This window comes from Aplysia californica, unplaced genomic scaffold, assembly GCF_000002075.1.
Source record: "Aplysia californica isolate F4 #8 unplaced genomic scaffold, AplCal3.0 scaffold00104, whole genome shotgun sequence".
Classification (NCBI taxonomy): domain Eukaryota; kingdom Metazoa; phylum Mollusca; class Gastropoda; order Aplysiida; family Aplysiidae; genus Aplysia; species Aplysia californica.
In genome coordinates, this window is record NW_004797374.1 from 1,111,514 (window position 1) to 1,129,570 (window position 18,057).

Sequence of the window (18,057 nt, forward strand, 5' to 3'; positions counted from 1 at the left end):
GGGGGGGTTATATTATATTGTCATGCATTCGGTTTTCTTTGCATTCAACAATAATCCTTTACATTCACTTTCCGCTACAACCATTGGCCTATCTGGAACTAGAAGCGATTGAAGGTCTTTTCCCGAGTCTGCTATTAAAACTGGGTCATCAGCATATCTCATGTTTTTAATATTTTCGCCTTTCGCTTTGACATTCTGTGCTTCTAAGGATTGTCTCACTGTATATATTATGTAAAAGAGGTCTGGTGACATAACACGTCCTTGACTCATTCCTCTTCTAATCTGTTTATTTTCTCTGTATTCTCCATTAATTTGTACAGCAGTGTTTTGAACCCAGTAGGCCTGCAAATTCCAGATAATTTTTAGATCTTTTCCATCTATGTCTAGCTTTTCCCGTATTCTAAATAGCTCATCGTGTCTAACTTTATCAAATGCCTTTGAATAATCTATGAAGCATAAATACAGATCTTTCTGTGCTTCAGTACATCCTTCCATTTAGGTGAATATATAGCAGTTCTGGTGCCCTTCTCAGGAACAAAGCCGAATTGTGGTTTTAGAATCTCTGGTAAATGTATGCCATGAAAAAAGTGTAATATCTGCAGCAAATGTGTGCAATAACACATCTGTCACATCTGAAGGGAATGTACATATAAATGAAACATTCGTGACCAGATACCAAGAGTCAGTGTACGTACTGTCACATTTGTGCTGCTGTGAATGATGTAATGATGCACTTGTGACCAAATGTCTGCCCTTAAAGTACATTTGCATAACATTTTGAGCAAAGCAACATATCAGAGATCTAAAAGACCCAGTAATAAATAAATATATATAACATATATAAATATATATGACCACACTCACATCAATATGTATAAAATATCACAAACAATGTAATTTTTCCATGAGCACAGCCCGTGCTTCTACCATAGACAGCTGGCTGCGACAAATAAGAGGTAAATGTCCTGGCGACAGAGCGTTGAAGACAACGTGATGCGTACGGGCCGCATGAGATTCTTATTTATTTATATCTACAATGGAGTACACTTAAACCATAAACAGTTACTGGAAAAAAACAGCGATAAACTGAACTAAAACAGAATCTCCAATTTTTGAGTGTGTTATTTGAGCTGTTTCTCTGAACTGAAAACTCAGCTAAACTGAGGAAAATCCTGCAGTCCTGCTCATTTCAGTTTAAGCGGACATCACTATATTTCCATTATAATATTAATACTACAGTCTAGCACACACATAACAAATCTTGGAAGGACGGGGAAATATTTTCATTATAGCTATGAAATAATTGTGTACATGTTTTGAATACAAAGATACATGTATAAGAATAAAATTTGGGACATGAACCTGTTTGTTATGTGCATGTTAGGTTATATGATATTATAAGCATGCTGGACTGTAATAATTATTTTTACTCATGTCAGAGATACAAATTAGCAATATTCAATGACAAAACCTAAGTTTTGAACAAGCATCTTTCTCTCAGTGGCACTTTGTTTGAAGTAAGAGACATTGAGATGAAAGATTTGATACACACAAGTTGACACAGGTACAGGTACAAACATTTGTTCAAAGAAGTCAGAATACGCTCTCAAGATCCACAAACACGCATAATCCTGGACACATCCACCAAAAAAACATGATGCACATATGCATGTACATGCACACATCTAAAAACACCAAGTAGGCAAAATGTGTCTACAGACTATGAATTTGAACATGGTGAAACACAACACCAATGTGTCAGGATCTCGACAATAAAAATTTATAATCGAACACACAACTGCACTGGTATATTTGGAAGGAAAGATGCATGAATTCATCTTGATCTTACACCTGATTTACAAGTAAATTTCCAGATGGATCAAAGAATTAAACATTTCATATTCAAAATCAAAACCTTTCTCCCAGGAAACTAGTCAATACCTGGATGAAACAATTCGACAACTGGAACTTTCAACAATCAAGAAAACTTTGACATGAGTTCCCTGTGTAGACAGACTATTTTAGCAGCAACAATAACATTTTGAAATGCTACACATCTAGTATACACAATTTGATCGTTAGTTACACTAAGAAATCCAATGTGGGGAAAGAATTCTCTGTGCAAAATGTGACAGCACCTTACGAGAACACAAATTTTCTGCAAATGCCAGAAATACAGTTGGACCTGCTGTAATGATCACCAGCATAAAAGACAATCAGTTGCCCAAAAGACCACATCCAATTTCCTCCCTTGCATATTTTATACAGTCGAACCTGCCTTAACGGAAACCTGTGTAAAACGGAAACCTGTCTTAACCGAATCTCCCTGCTTCCCCCTTGATATATTCCTCTTTAATTACCTGTATAAAACAGAAACCTGTCCAACGCGGAAACGGAAAGAAAAATCTGCTCCCTTCCGAGGGTTTCACCTGTCTAAGACGGAAAATGCTTTGCCTGCTCAACTCTGATTTGAAACAAAACTCGCAAGTTTGGTTCCGACGGCTCTAAACTTAACGCTATGGCCATGCCGCTGGGCGAGGAAGGGGAGTAGGTGTGTAATTTGGGGGTAGATGTTACCCCGTCGTGTGAGCCCTGAGCGATGCAGATGGTCAGTGTAGTGTGGATGTGAAATCTCACGACTGCCCGTGAGACTGCTCGAGTTGCGAGCCACTACAGAAACTTTCTTGGGTAGCCAGAAGCCAGAGGTGTGAAATTAGATTGACCAATGCCAGCCGAGAAAAGAGTTCCTCGAATCGTTGTTACATGATGGCAGTGAGAGGTGGCATTGGTGGGTGGGGCTAAGGGTGGAAGCAAAGGAGATGTTCAAACGTTCCTGTTTTAATAGGTCAAACAATGGACGCATGAAAGGCAAGCACTGGTGGTAATTGGATAAGTAAGACTGATCATGTCATTATCAGAGAGGATAGCAGCTGAGAGGTGTGAAGTTTTGACCACTGCTGGTAGATCGGACAAGCAATCCTTGATCCCACCGGCTGGGCCTTTGAACCCCCCCCCCCCTAAATTCCCCTGTCTAAGACGAAAAATGTCTAAGACGGAATTTTTTTCTGGCTCCCTTGTGATTCCGTCTTACACAGGTTCGACTGTACATCATAATTATAATGACACTGCGTAGGACGTTAAACTGTTTAAGACAAAGAGTGGCCGTCTTAAACAATTTGGACTGTGCATGTACTAGTAGCTATATTGAATACACATGTAAGGTCCCAGGAGATGTAGCTCTCAAAGTGAAAAGACAAATGTGAAGTATTGTGGTGAAATCAGGTGCTTGTCAAAATAAAGAAACTGAAGAAAGCAGCATTTTTCTGGCTGTTGGGGAATATTTTTCAGATTTTCTTTTTTTGGCCAACCAAATTTTAAGTCCATTTAAAAAAAACATTTTCTGTGTGGATTTTACCGAGAAACGTTAATTAAAAATACAAAAATTGTAAACTTTCATATTCTACGGACTCTAGAGCCACAGAAATCACCAAACTTTGGCGGCCATTTTTTCGCCAAGTTTATCTCTCTCAATCGCAAATATCTTGACTATTATTCTATTCTTGAGAGATATTTCTTTCATGGAAAGCAAGACAAAGGAACAAACGTTAAGATGATACAAATTACTCCACATGCCCAAAAACTGACAAGCACCTGATTATACCGCGTCATAAGACAGACATTAATTTGACCTAGATGAAGATGTCATATAGCAGGAGATGATGTCGATGCTACAGCTAAGGTATTTGATGATGTTGTCGCTGTTGTTGTGGTGGGTAATGATGCCGTCGCTCCCTGGTCCTCGCTCGGCACGTCAAGGGAAGTAAATCCATACAGTGAGTTGTCCAGTTCCGCAGACCTGGGTATGTAGGATGAGCTAGAGACCACGGGCTCCCACGTGACGGGGTTTTCCTGTTGGGCGTTGCGGAACACAGTCGTGTCTGGGAAGAAAAAGTGTTTTTTTGCTTTAGAAGAGTTTTACGACACTTGCAACACAAAAAGGTCATATATAAGTGCCACAGAATAAAGGTGTTACAAGAGAGTAACATACACAAAAATGAAGGAGGGGAGATAAGGACGACAGATATTTAATAGGAAAGAAGGAGCAAATCACACCAGAGCACCCGATAACCACCCACAGAAAAAAATAGAAAATCAGTCGGTGTCATATATCATATATAAGGCTTAAACATGATATACAATGCTGATCAAATATGCCACTTTATTGAAACTACCACCCCCACCCCTCCTCTTTGATTATATCAATGTACCACTATTCAAGCATCAATACAATGGACATCAGACAGGATTTTGTAACAGATGGAATAACCATGTTGATATTAAAACAGTGGAAAAAAGTGGACATTATTTATAACAGAGTGGAGGTAAACAAAGTGGACATACAAGAGTGCACATTGTTACAGTGTGAACATAACACTGAGGACATTGTAATGAGTGGACTTTGTGTAAAATTGTAATAAAAGTGGACCTTGTAACAGAACAGAGGGGATATTATGTCAGAGAAGACATTGTAACAGAGTGGACATTGTAACAAAGTGTGGACATTGTAATAGAGTGGTCTTTGTAACAGAAAAATGGACAGTGTAACAGAATGGATATTGTAACAGAGTACGGACGTATTGAATTGTAACAGAATGGACGTGGTAACAAAGTGGACATTGTATTGTATCAAAGTGGAAATTGTAACAAAGTGAACTTTTTTTGTAAAAAAAAATCGATGGACTTTGTAAACAAAGTGGACTTTTTTTTTTGGAGTACTTACTGGCCCCAAACATCTGCGGGCTAATGGTATGCACCACCGGTTGTCCCATCCTGTTCCCCTGCAGCTCACGTCTCCTCTTGCGGATGACACGAATTATGCTGACGATCACAATCAGAAATACGAGGGCCAAGATAGCCGACACAACAGCTGCGATAGTATCTGAAAATGTCTCATTACCATCTTGGCCGACTCTGTCAGTCTGGACCGACACTGGCTTGCTTTCTGTGGCTGCTGTGCTGGACGTTGAGATGTGCGATTGGTCACCACTGTCAGCATCTGTCAGCGGGCCTGTCATTATAATGGAGATGACAGACAGAGCAACTCTTTGACTTTGGTGGTCTTGTCGGCTGAGGAGCAGATACTGACACTACTTTGGAACCCACAGTAAGTGTAGTCTTGGCACACTGCCGGCTCATTGAAAACATGAACATTGCAAGGAGCCTTATTGTACTTTTCCGTTTTGTTTTCTTTATATTATTGTTTTCTTTTTATTGTGAGATAGATCTAGATTCTACTCATCCGCGGTTGTTCCGTTAAAGGTGTAATCTAGATATATATCTAGAGTCTATATTTGTAGATTCTAGATCTAGGCCTGCCTAGAATCCTAGATCTGTTAATAATATTATATATGTCAAGTACTGTGCTCAGAGAAAAATGTTTAAAAACTGCGCCTAGCACATCTCATAAATTCATTTCAGGTCGTGGGGGGTTAGAGTCTTTATATATAAGCAAAAATCGGCAAACAGAGTACGTTTTAAGTACAATCTCCCAACACTTTCCTCATCACCTGGATTGAAGGATTGGAAGCCAGAATCCAGCCAGCGTCGATTACAAGCAAAACAGATCGACAGTTAGGTGCCAGGTGCTAAACTTTTACGACATTTATCCGATTCTTTTAGTTGTTTCTTCTTTGTGTATGAATAATAATCTTAGAATGCCACGCTTTTCTTTCCAGTCTTCAGATACACCAAATGGTAAAAAGAAGGAAAAAGAATATAATCTACTTTTGATACAGAAGCGAGGTGGACATAGGAGTGCTTTTTGTCACAAGGAGTACTGTATAGGCTACATCGGGGAAATCCGAAAAATATAATTTTACGACATAGACTTACTGTCTTCTTTTGTATTTCGTCTACAGACTACAGAGAGACTTCCGGTTCTTCTCAATCTTCTGACGGTTCTTAAAATCTACTTTTGTTTTGTCTCGAAGAAAAGGAATACCCGAAGAAAAATGCAATCATGAAATGAAAGTTTCTTCTCTCGTTTTTGTATGTGAGTGTTGATGATGAGAGTTTGCAGGTAAATTTGTACTTTCACTCTGCAACCAGATGTAGATCTAGATCTAGATCTAGAAAATATATAGATCTAGATTCTAGATAAGTCTAGATCTAGATCTAGATATATATCTAGATCTAAATCTATCTAGATCTAGATCTAGAGTGGTGTCGCCGGTACGCGTGCACTTCGCGATCGTTGAACGTATTTTCCGCCATTTCCGGCTTTGTACTTTCGTTTTTAGCTATTCCATTCAAGAAACTATTGACCTATTAAATGGTCTTGCTCATAGTCGCCAGATTTCTTAAACGTTGTGTGCCGAACAGTTTTTCCAACCTAGGGTGTTGTCTTCACTGAGCGTGCATTTCTTCTCAGTGCGTGCATGGGATTCTTCACTGTGCGTGCACCCATATATACACGTTGAAAGCCGAAAGAAGAGGAATCTGATAACATTACTGCATTAAATGACCACACAGGAAGATAACAAGTCACTTTAGAAGCAAAGTAAGGCAATTTTAATTAGAATCTAAACTAATTTAATTTAGGGGGTATAAATAGTTCAAATACATAGTGAAAAAAAATCAAACAGAATTTTTCACAACTAAAATCCACATTTTCCTACTCTTCATCACTCATTCCTCTGATCTTTCCATCTTTCACACAGTCCACATGCCACCATCCATGACATTCTTCAAACTGCAACCAAATAATCTCTAAAATTGAGTCTACTTTTTTTCTTAGTATTCTACTATATATTTCATTGTGCACGCGCAGAGAAAACTCGAGTTTTTTCAGTCTTCACAACGCGTGCACCCCCCCGATCCCGAAACCCGCAATACAACTTGGCATAGAACTCGATAAAAGGTCACGTGAAACACTCAAGGAAGGAGTAGGCACATTTTTTAAGCTAGGGGGCGCGCACAGTCTATTTGAACCAATCAGAGGCAAATAGGTCATAAAAACTAGTTCACAGGTCAGCGTTGAATGTCAACTTGCCACAGCTGATAAAAACACTCTCGATGATCCCTTGTCGGCAAACGAGTGATGGAAGTAAACAAAAATGGCTGCTGCACACACTGACGCATTCAATCAAACGCAAAAACGCAATTTGAGGCTAAAAACAAAGGAAAACAAAAGTGCACGCACCGAGAAGGCGCACGCGCAGGGGCTACACCACTCTAGATCTATATCTCTATCTCTAGAATATCTAGAATCTAGATCTAGATCTACATAGATAGATCTAGACTTTTAGGGGCCAACAAGGCACATGACATAGACCCGGTAACCGGGAACCAAGTCACGAGGTATACAGACCCGGTAGGGGAACTCTTTTGTGATTTCGGAAAGTTTCAGCGCCCAGACCCGGTAGTGTGTGTGTGTGTGTGTGTGTGTGAGAGAGAGAGAGAGAGAGAGCGAGCAGGGGGAAGTGCTAGATGACATGTCCCAGTTGGCAGGAGGGAACGAGAGAAGAGAAAGATAGAGTGGGAAATAGGTTGGAGTGGGGAGAAAGAAAGACAGAGACAAAGAAAAAGAGAATGTGAGCGGTACAGAAGAGAGAGAGAGAGAGAGAGAGAGGGTGACTGCTCGACTGAAATTATGACATTGTTTCTTTTCTTCACATTGTGATTCCTCCAACTCCAAATAGAGGAAAAACAATCGTTCATCGAAAAGACATCCGCAATCTTCATTTAGAGATCTAGATCTAGATCTAGGCTAGCCTCGTAACTAGATCAATGATTTATGTCTGTCTGTCTAGATCAAGGAGCGTAGAACTTTTAATCTCCTTGGTCTAGATCTAGATCTAGACCTGCCTAGGCCATAGATCTAGAAGAACCTGGGTCTACCCTGAGCCAAGAGGGCGCTGAAACTTTCCGAAATCACAAAAGAGTTCCTCTACCGGGTGTGTATACTTTGTGACTTTGTTCCCGGTTACCGGGTCTGTATACACTCCCTTTGTGAAAGCTGCCATAGGCCTATTTTCCGACGGGCCGCTAGGCTAGGTACTGAACTGAACACACATATGATGTTCCATGGCCTGTCTGAGTCTCTAAGTCCACTAAAACTCGCCTCAAATCGTTTTGATGAAGAAAGATTATTATTTATAGAACTACATCTAGATATCTAGATTCTAGATATCTAGATCTAGATCTAGATCATCTCTAGATTAAATCGAGATCTAGAATCTAGATTCTAGAGAGATTATCTGGCATACTCACCCGCGGTGAGAATAGAAATACGATCGACCTCTCACCCCGTGTGAGACTTGCCACCGTAGGGTAGGCTATTCTCACCCGGTGTGAAACAAGACCTGTTTTTCCTAATTTCGGAATACTTTCTATCGATGTGGATGATCAAATGGATAAAGGCAAAGAAAAGATTACGTTATAGCACAAATGACAAAACAAAAGTAAGCTAATTTTATCGACTACAAAGATGCTATGGCTATTTCACTTTTCGATTGAGCCGAACTACGGGGGTTGCCATTTTGTTTTGCCCGGAAGTTCTCGCAAGATCTACTCCTCCCCTCTTCTCTCTCTCTGTCTCTTTCTGAATACAGTGGAGTCCACTTATAACGAGTCCGGAAAATACGAGAAGTCTATTATAAAGGCACTATTCTAAAACCCCGTTTTTTTCTCCTCTTTACCTTTGTAAACAAAATACTGCTATAGCGCTATCAGACAAACTTGCGAGTCGGTTATAGCGGAATATTGCTGCTGCTGTGCACATGGCATAGACCAATTATACATAGATAATGCAAGCCCTCGCCAGTTGAGAAGCTTGTTGCTGAGCTTGCGAAACAAAGAATAGGAGAGCCAATGTGCGTCAACAGTGAAGGCCGGAGCAACTGAGTAGGGAGGGTGCGGCATGCGCAGACAAGCAGAACGCATCGCGTGATAGGCCAGTTTAGATTATCAAGGCCTGCCATGCCTCTCACTTCTCCGATGCGGGGATGGAAAGGTCACAGCAATGTGATGGATGGAGCGAATGTGTGACGTACGCAAGCCGACAGAATGCACCACACGGTGGGATGGTGTGGGTGGAAAACACAGCGGGCGAGTTAGCCCAGAGCTCTTTCTCTCTGATCACCAACGCCGAGCTGTCAGTCCACAAGGCTAGATCTAGCGCTAGAGAAACAAACCTGATTCGATTTTTGATCAAGAGCTAGAGGTCATGTTGAAACAAAATCATCATCAGAGGAGATAGCAAAAGGAAAACAGAACACCAAACTCATAGATTAGGCCTACTACTACTTTACAGTTTCCCTTGAATTTATTACTTGGATCCCATAGCGAGAATCGTGCTATACTATAACGGACATTTTCAAAATGATTTTGCTTCGGTCCCCTCCCTCTCGTTATAACAGGATTCCACTGTACTGTCTATCGGTGTGGACGATCAAATTGAACAAAACAAAGTTAAAAAATGATGTTAAAACACAAAAGTAAATTAATTTGGTCGTCTACAAAGATGCTACGGCTATTAAACTTTTCGAATCGAGCCGAACTACGCGGGTCGCCATTTTGTTTTGCCCGGAAGTTCTCGCGCTACTCCTCTCTCTCTTTCTCTCTCTCTCTCTCTCTCCACTGCCCAATGACAAAATTGTACGCTTTTATTAGGCTGACAGTAGTAATGGAACGTTTGTTTACGGCACAGAATTCAACAATTTTTCTGTTATAGCACAGTGTAGAATTCTGTGGTTTAGGGTGAACGCAAAATTGGTTGGTGACCCTTCTTATACAATGGAATCCTGTTATTATAACGAGAAGGAGGGGACCAGTGCTTTAAATGTCCGTTATAGGGATTCTCGTTATTTGGAATCCAGTAATAAATTCAAGGGAAATAGTAAAGTAGGCCTTATCTGTGAGTTTCAGGTTCTGTTTATTCCTTTTTGTATTTCCCCTGATGATGATTTTGTTCAACATGATCTCTAGAAGATCTAGGTCTTACTATCTAAAATCAAATCAGGTTTCTTTCTCTAGCACTAGCAATGTTGACAGCTCGGCGTTGGCGATCAGAAAGAAGGGGCTCTGGCTCTAGGCTAACTCGCCCACTGTGTTGTCCCCCACCCCAACCCTCCCTGTGGTGGGTTGCGTCTGCTTGCGGCGCACGTCACACATTCACTCCATCTATCACAGCCTTGTGACCTCTCCATCCCGCACTTAAGAGAAGTATGCCTAGATAATCTAGACTGGGCTGGAATATCACGCGATGCGTTCTTCTTGTCTGCGCATGCCACACCCTCCCCATTCATTCGCTCTGGCCTTCATCGTTGGTTCGCGTGGGCTCTCCCTTTCTTTGTTTCTTTGGATCACCAACAACTTTCTCAACTGGCGAGGTTTTATATTTTAATTGGTCTGTGTGCTGTGCACAGCAACAGCAGTATTCCGCTACACCGACTCCTGTGTCTAGATCTATATGTTCTTTGGACCAATCGGGGAGTTCCAGTGGGCCTGGGGTAAAAGAAAGGAAATATAACAGGGCTCTTTGGACTTTGGAAATTGCCTTCCCGTTTGTTTACATATATATAAGAAACAGAAGTGATCGCTAAGGGGACAAAAGTGGCCATGTAGGCTAAGTGAACCCTACCACATTAGCCAGTAATATTTTCTGCCTTTTTTGTATTGAAAAAATATTTTGGCCCGATTGAACTTCAATGGTGAACCCACCGTGGTTACATACACCTGTATTAATGGGCACTAGCCTGGGGGTTTCAGAGGGGCTTTTTCAAGCCCCTGGCAAAAATAATAATAATTTTAAAAAACACACAATCCTCACGCTTACATGGCAAATTATCAGTTTCACAATGGCTGCCAATGGAACGGGAAGGCAATTTCCAAAGAGGGCCGAATGACCTACGTCTCGCTATTCTCACCCCTTCGTTTTACCAGAAATGACCCTCTCTCTCTCTTCTTGCGCTGTCGTCATAAACAGTCAGCGATGCTGACAGCCCGCAGGAACTCAACACTTGCCCGGGGGTCCTTAAAAAGTGCTGAAAGTGGGTTGCTGAAATGTCCCAGCAGACGGGTTCTATCACGATAGCTGGTGGGACATCTCAGGAACACATATGGTCCATAGTTTCGTCCTCCTCCTTGCAGGCTCGACAGGACGGATCTGGGTTGTCCGCTGGCGCAATTTTATGGAGATGTGATCTCAGCTTGGGCGATTTTCCAGCAGTTCTCATTTGGGAGAGAAGCCGGCGGTCCTGTCGTCTGAGCGAGGCCTCAAGCTGGTATGACGGCGCTGGGCAAACGGCAGTTTGGGTTTCGCCTCTCTTTTCCACTTTGCGCGGGTCGATCGGTGGATGACGGCTTTAGTTGTCGAGAAATCGATTGGCGTGTCAATCTGGGTAAGCGCTGTTGCTTCTTTGGCGATGCTGTCAACTTCCTCGTTCCCAGCCAGTCCAGCGTGGCCTGGAATCCACTGTAAGTGGATGGAACATTCAGAGCATTGACAGAGGGTGTGCAGATGTTGCATGATTGAGCAGGCCACCTTTTCCGATTGGTTGGTAGGGCCGTATGAGAGGCGCATGACCTAGAATCAGTGTATACATGGATGCGTACACTGTTCGGAAGGCTGCCTGCTGTATGTAGTGCCACACGCATGTCAAGCGCTGTGTCGAGAGCTACAAGCTTGGCCCTGTAGCTGGAGCAATACCGGCCCGCAGGTACACGTTGGTCGAGTTCGCTATCACCGGTCTTGATCAGTATTCCACTTCCTCCATACTCAGTACCGTGCTTAGCTGAACCGTCAGTCCAGACTTCTACATCGGGCAGGGGGAGCGATTGAATTGTAGCCTCTGCTGCTGCTTTCCTGACAGCTAGTTCATTAGCACGCTTGCAGTCGACGACAAGATCGGTGCTAAAAGTCACGTTGTATGATGCAGCCTTCTACGGTTGTGTGGGGGGGTAAAACAACCAGCTCCTCACGTGGGTACGCATCCAGTTCAGTTTCGGCTACGAGGTTCTGGGCATGCTTTCTCCAGTTCGACTTGCCTGTCCGCGTGGGCACTGATTTTGTTGCGGAGGCTTTGTGTTGGTTAGTTGCAGGCAGACCCATGGACTTCTCGAATGAGATGGCAGTCAAGGCATCAGCTCTATGCCTTAGTGGTAAAATGTCTGCTTCGATGAGGAGGCTGTCCACATGAGTATCCTTTGAGCAGCCTGTAATGATTCTTGCTGCTTTGTTCTGCTTTCTTTCCAGTTTCTGTAGGTTGGAGGGTTTGGCAAGAGGCATGTAGGCAGGGGCACAATAGTCGATAGCTGACCGACAAGTAGCTTAATATATATACTATGATTTAGGCTTTATGCATTCCCTTGAGGCACCCCAGGTGGTGCCTGTAAGGGCTTTCAATGGTCGAAGTCTGCTTGACAGTTTTAGCTCAAGGTTTTGTATGTGGACGTTGGAGGATAGAGTACGATCAAGTGTGACCCCAAGTAAGATGGGGTTGGAGTTGAAGGTGATGGGGGAGCCTTTGAGTGAGAGTGCTGGTTTTTGCTTGGCCTCGTGAGTGCTGGTGGTGAAGAGGGTGCACTGTTTTCTCCGTACCGATCTCCATCTTGTTTTGCTTTGCCCACTGCTCAAGTAAGTTTATGGCTACTTGGACGCTGTTTTCAGCCTGATTTATGTTTTTGTTGGTGGCGTATATTGTATAGTCATCAGCATAGAGTCCCGTCTTCACGGCTTCAGGCAGGCCTGCTTCAATATCATCAATGAAGACAAGGAACAGTGTGGAGGACAGGATGCTGCCCTGGGGGACTCCCTGCTCGAAACGGCGAAGCCTGCTTGTTGCGTTGCCGTGCTCGACGCAGGCGTATCTGTCTCTTTGGAACGAACCTATCCATTGGGTGATGCGGCAGGGAGTAGATTTCTCAATCATCTTCTCCATTAACCTCGTGCGCCATACCTTGTCGAAGGCACGCGAGAAGTCCATGAGGGCTAGCACAGTTCATTTCATTTTGGGACGAGCGTGGAATCCATCGGAGATATGTTGTGTTAGGCACAGGGGAAATGACCCTAGAGGGATCAGGGCTTAGGTTAGCGGGCGTGACCCTGGGGGGGGGGGTTTGAAGCTCCACAGCATCATGTTCGTCACTGTTTGTGTCCGAATAGTCAGTTAGGGTTGTCAGTTTAGAGTCAAATCCCAGAAATGTGGCTCTTTTAGATCGTGACTGGCCCGTAGAATTTCATTTTGGCTCTCTACTGGCTCTTTTTTTGGCCCCAAACTCCAAATGTTCAAGAAGAAAGAGAAAGAAGAGGCAAGAGAAAAAAGAAAAAGAAAAAAAAAATGAAAGTGAAAGAAGAAAATAGCTTAGATTGTTCAATTATTAAACTAGTTAACACGATTTAACGCCCTCGCCCATTTGGTCTGAATAATTTACAACCCTTCTACCGTCATGCAAGAGCATTTACTGTCTCGTGCTTGTGTCTTGTTATTTTTGTACACGCTCTCTGTTTTTGTGTGCAGGCAGAGAGTGAGAGCGGCCTGCCATCGTTAAGTGTGTAAACAACGAATGGTCTGGCCGGCAGCCGGTCCCACATCCCTCTCGCAGTAGCGTCGGTAGTGAGCCTTTTTTTTTTACTTAAGAGGCGGAAAAATGTTTTATTATTTGTTCCCAACCACATGGGGTTAGCCGCCAAGGGCCTAGGTGATTTCATCGGCCTGCGAGAGGTCGGGGGAATCCACGTCTCATACCCACTCTGGATGGGAGCTATTCTCACTGGGGGATGAGGGGGGGGGGGGGGAATAGCAAGACCTGGGAGAATAAAGATGGCCTAAAAGAAAATCGGGGGGTTACAGGGGGGGCATGCTGCAATTGCCAGTTTTGCTTTTTTGAAATTCAGTTACAAGTTCAAATTCAAGAATTATGGCGACAAGGGCCTCAATAGTTGAGCCCTTTAATTTTGTTGTATTTTTAACATTTAGTTTAAGAGAAGGCAGAATTATTTTTTTATTTCTATTGTTCTGTAGAAAATGACGACAGTGGGAGAAGAAATCCATTCGGCTGGGATAACGGCTGTTTCTCGGAGACTGCAGAAGTATCTGAAGAAACTTGTGGCAGGTATCGTTGATGTTCTTTGTAACTAATTAATTGCATGCTTGTGTCCTGTGACTGTCAGTATTTACCTTCAGGGATTCTCTAGCTCTGTAACCCTTCGGGGCGGTGCTACTGATGGAAGTGTTTTTAGGCCATTCCCAAAGGGGGAACATTAACATGTACTTATGCTCAGTTGAATTGTAAATGGGCTGATTCATCAATGTCATGCCCATAACTGTGCCTGATCCTCAACAGTGAATTACTGCTTTTTCTTTCCTCATCCTTACTATCTTCATTTTTCCTCTACTTCTTTTGTATGTTTGTCACACTCTTGTGACCCACTATTTCAGGGGTGCCTTGATAGTCGAAGCAGACTTTGTGCTGTTGAAGCTAAAAAGGTGAGCAGAGTAAGTCTGATTCCATCATGTATGGACTTCTCTGTTGACATCCACCCCTTGGCGCTCATATGACCTTTTGCAGTTGCGATCGCAGTAAAAACTACTAAAACTAAACTCTAGCTCTGTCTCCCCTCCCTTTAAGTCTGCTGTTATTCATTGTGTTATTTCACCCCAGATCTATCCTCATTTTATAAGGAAACAAAATGAAAAAGACATACAGTAAGTTTAGAAAAAGAAAGTTGTTGTTTTAATAGTTACCTCTGTGCATGGTGGCCTTAATTATCGAACCCCTCCCCTAAAACATTATTTAGACCATCCGTACCCCCCTCTCTCCTCCTTCTTTACTTTGCATGTTAATTTCTAGTAAAACCTCCATTCTCCGGCACTTGTGTTGCAAGTGCTGTAAAACTCTTACTAAAGCTGAAAAAACTGTCTTTCTCTTTCTTCTATTCCTGCTCAGCACTCCCAAGACTGGAGAAGAGTGAGAAAGAAATGGTGCTGGAAGTGACCTCTCTGGCCAACCTCCTTGAACAGCGCGACTGTGTCCTGGGCTCCGAGAGTGGACGTCTCGGTCTACTATCCGAGTTTCCTGACCTGAGGTCACGCCTGGTGGTCAAGCTGTCCCAGGAGATAGACGGCAAAGTGCTGTCCTTAGGAGAACACTGGTCAGTTGTTTATTTTGTGTCATCTCTTGTCGGCATTTGTCTGGGTGGGTGGTTGGAGGGTGCAAGGCATAAACAAGTCCTGTTTGTTTTATGTCCATCTATTTCTTAATTTTTTTCTAGCTGGGTGTCTCTCACTTTCTTTCTTTTTCTCTCGCTTTTCATGTCTCAGCTCTTTTTTAAAGTTTTAGTAGAGTTTTTATGGCGCTCGCAACTGCATAAGGTCATATCAGCGCCAAGGAGTGGATGTCAAACAGAGATTTCCATACAGGGAATCAGGCTTACTCTGCTCATTTCTCTAGCTTCAACATTACAAAATCTGCTTCAACTATCAAGGCACCCCTGAAATAGAGGGTCACAAGTACAACATACAAAAGAAGTAGAGGAAAATGATGAAAAGTAAGGATTAGAAAAGAAAAAGCAGCCGTTCCCCATTGCAGTTCAGGCTTAGTTATGAGCATAACATTGATGAATCAGCTCATTTACAATTCCACTGAGCATAAGAACGTATGTTAAATGTCCCCCTTTTGAGAATGGCCTAAAGACACTTCCGTCAGTAGCACGGTCTCAGCTCTCTGCCTGTTAATATGTCAACACGCTTCTCTTTGACAACTCTGGGCCTGTTACACAGTAGTCTCCGCCTTAGTTCCCGGTGCTCGGGAGCTAGGAAAATGTGGGATCTAAGGCGAACCGGGATCTGAACCATATGGCCTTGGGGAGGTCCACAGTAACTCACGGTCAGGCCTGTAATCTGTACAATGGTCTTCCCTTACTTTAAAATGAACTGACGTAACTCCTGGGCGCTAAAATTTCTTTTCAGAAGTCAGTTGGGTTTTTTTTGTTTGTGGGTGGGGGGGTGGGGTTTTTTAAAAATACGGTGTCAGGTGGGAACCAGTTGGCTTCAAGCAATGCCCCCCACCGAAAATTTATTGATTTCCATCTCTAACGGAGGTCCCCGCCCTTGTCATGATACATCATAAATCATTGTGTTGTGACCACACCGACCGAATTTTTTAAAAATTGAAAGGAAGGTTCACTGCCAACGGATGACCCCATTACGTTGAGGTGATCGGTCAGTCCACGAGTATGGGCGCCAGTTTGTCAAGGAAGTTAGAACGCAAAACTGAAGGACGAGAGCGATGGTCGGGAAGATGTAAGCGTCCACGAGTTCACAGTTTGATAGAATGCAGATGCAGTCTAGTGCTTGCTTGTAGGTCCTCCCCACCTAGTGTGTGACGTAAGGTCAGGTGGACAGCTCAGGTGATTGGGGAAAGCAACGCATCGACGAGTTCACCCCTTGGTTCGATCCTGTCTGGGGTATGGTAACTGCTTATCGAGATTTACAACAGAGGTGTGATCGCATTCATGAGAGTGAATGATCCGTGACGTGACAGATCGTACAATGATTGCACATTTTCACTACTTGGTTGAACAGCTGAGCGCGCCCAGGCTTCTTATTCTTTTTCTTTCTTCTTAAACAAAGAACAAAAATAACTTAATTATGACTGAAAAGCGGGATCTTAGCTGAATGCAGCTCCTTCAGTACGGGATCTTAGGAGTGACTTTTATATAGTAAGGATTCTGTTTGATTCTGTTTTTCCAAACAAGTGGGATCTTAGGCGAACCGGGACCATAAGCGGTGGGGTCTTTGGCATAGACTACTGTATTGTGTCAGTGTGCCACAGATTATTCTTGAACTGCCAATTATTCTGTCAGCAGTGTGATATACTCTTACACTATCAATAATGTGTCAGTCTGTTATAGATGACTCTGACCCTGACAATTATCAAATGTCAGTGTTCTTTGCAGAACTCTGTCTAATGGAATTCTGTCGTGGTCGACTTTATGAACTTAAACCTGGCTTCAGTAGGTGGTTGGCAGATGCTCTTGTGTATTTTTCTCTTTCTTTCCAATCAAACATCTATCATCCTTATCCTTATCTCTCCTCTTTCTTTTCTTTTTATGTTACTCTCTAGAAGTAACACCGCTAATCTTTGGCACTTATATGACCTATTTGTTTTGCAAGCGCTGTAATATTGTTACTAAAACTAGACTAAAATTCTTCTGTTCACATTTTTGTACTTTGCATTTCATTGCACATGACATGTGCCCTCTCATTCTTCTGTGCAGGTAGTTGGAGGGTACCCCTGGTAGGTCTTACTTCTTCACACTCTCCCTTCCGAAGGGGGTTGGTGGATGCTCTGCTGTGATTTGATCCTTTCTTTCAATCAATCATCCTGATCTCTCCTCCTTTTTTGTGTTTGTTACTCTGTAACACTTTTAATCTTAAGCACTTATAACTTATATGATCTTGGCGTGTTGCAAGTGCTGTAATACTCTTAATAAAACTTACTTTCTCTCTGTTGCATTTGACTGTCAGTTGTACTTTTCTCAGCACTAAATGACTGTTATTATGTCAGTGTGCTTCTCTTTACTAAAGCAAAACAAACAAGCAAATCATTCATCCTCTCAAGTGCTGTAAAACTTGTACTTAAACTAAGCCTGGCTTCATAGTCCGCTAGTTCAGTAACTGATAGGTCAACTTCTTAGCACCCCCTCTCCACAGTGACTACCTACAAGAATTACACGCCGTCGCTCTCAAAGGTCGCGAGGAGGTCGCCGTTCTGTGTCACCAGTACCAACAACACCTTGACCCCACTTCGTTACGACAGGGCGAGGCGACCACACCTCCTCTGTCTGTGATGTTGGGTTGGATGGTGGAGATGGAGGTACAGCTGAGAGAACAGTATCCTTTTGTCAGAGGTTTTTTTTAAAATTGGTCTTTCTGCGGGGCTAATGTATCCCTCTCAGCCAACGTTGGTCCTAATAGCTTGCTTCTTAAATGATCTTAATTGTGTTGATGGGGGTGTAAAAACCCTTACAAAAAAAAAAAAGTTTTTTCATGG

The 18,057-nt window shown here is 42.8% G+C and overlaps 2 protein-coding genes across 2 annotated transcripts in view; one reads left to right on the plus strand and one right to left on the minus strand.

Annotated features, from left to right (window-relative positions):
- Window positions 1-3,393: 3,393 nt before the first annotated feature.
- Window positions 3,394-6,099, minus strand: LOC101860801. The gene is made up of 2 exons (XM_005095463.3): window positions 4,781-6,099; window positions 3,394-3,938 (listed from the first exon to the last, which is right to left on the minus strand). The coding sequence occupies exons 1-2, from the start codon at window positions 5,073-5,075 to the stop codon at window positions 3,703-3,705; spliced, it is 531 nt and encodes a 176-aa protein (XP_005095520.1). The 5' UTR covers window positions 5,076-6,099; the 3' UTR covers window positions 3,394-3,702.
- A 1,824-nt stretch (window positions 6,100-7,923) lies between these two features.
- LOC101861030 (uncharacterized protein C1orf109) overlaps window positions 7,924-18,057 on the plus strand; it is a 16,544-nt gene continuing 6,410 nt past the window's right edge. The window contains exons 1-4 of the mRNA XM_035968993.1: window positions 7,924-7,955; window positions 14,025-14,115; window positions 14,950-15,154; window positions 17,718-17,897. Coding sequence (XP_035824886.1) covers window positions 14,028-14,115; window positions 14,950-15,154; window positions 17,718-17,897 — 473 coding nt within the window. The 5' untranslated portion in view covers window positions 7,924-7,955; window positions 14,025-14,027. The remainder of the gene's footprint in view (window positions 7,956-14,024; window positions 14,116-14,949; window positions 15,155-17,717; window positions 17,898-18,057) is intronic.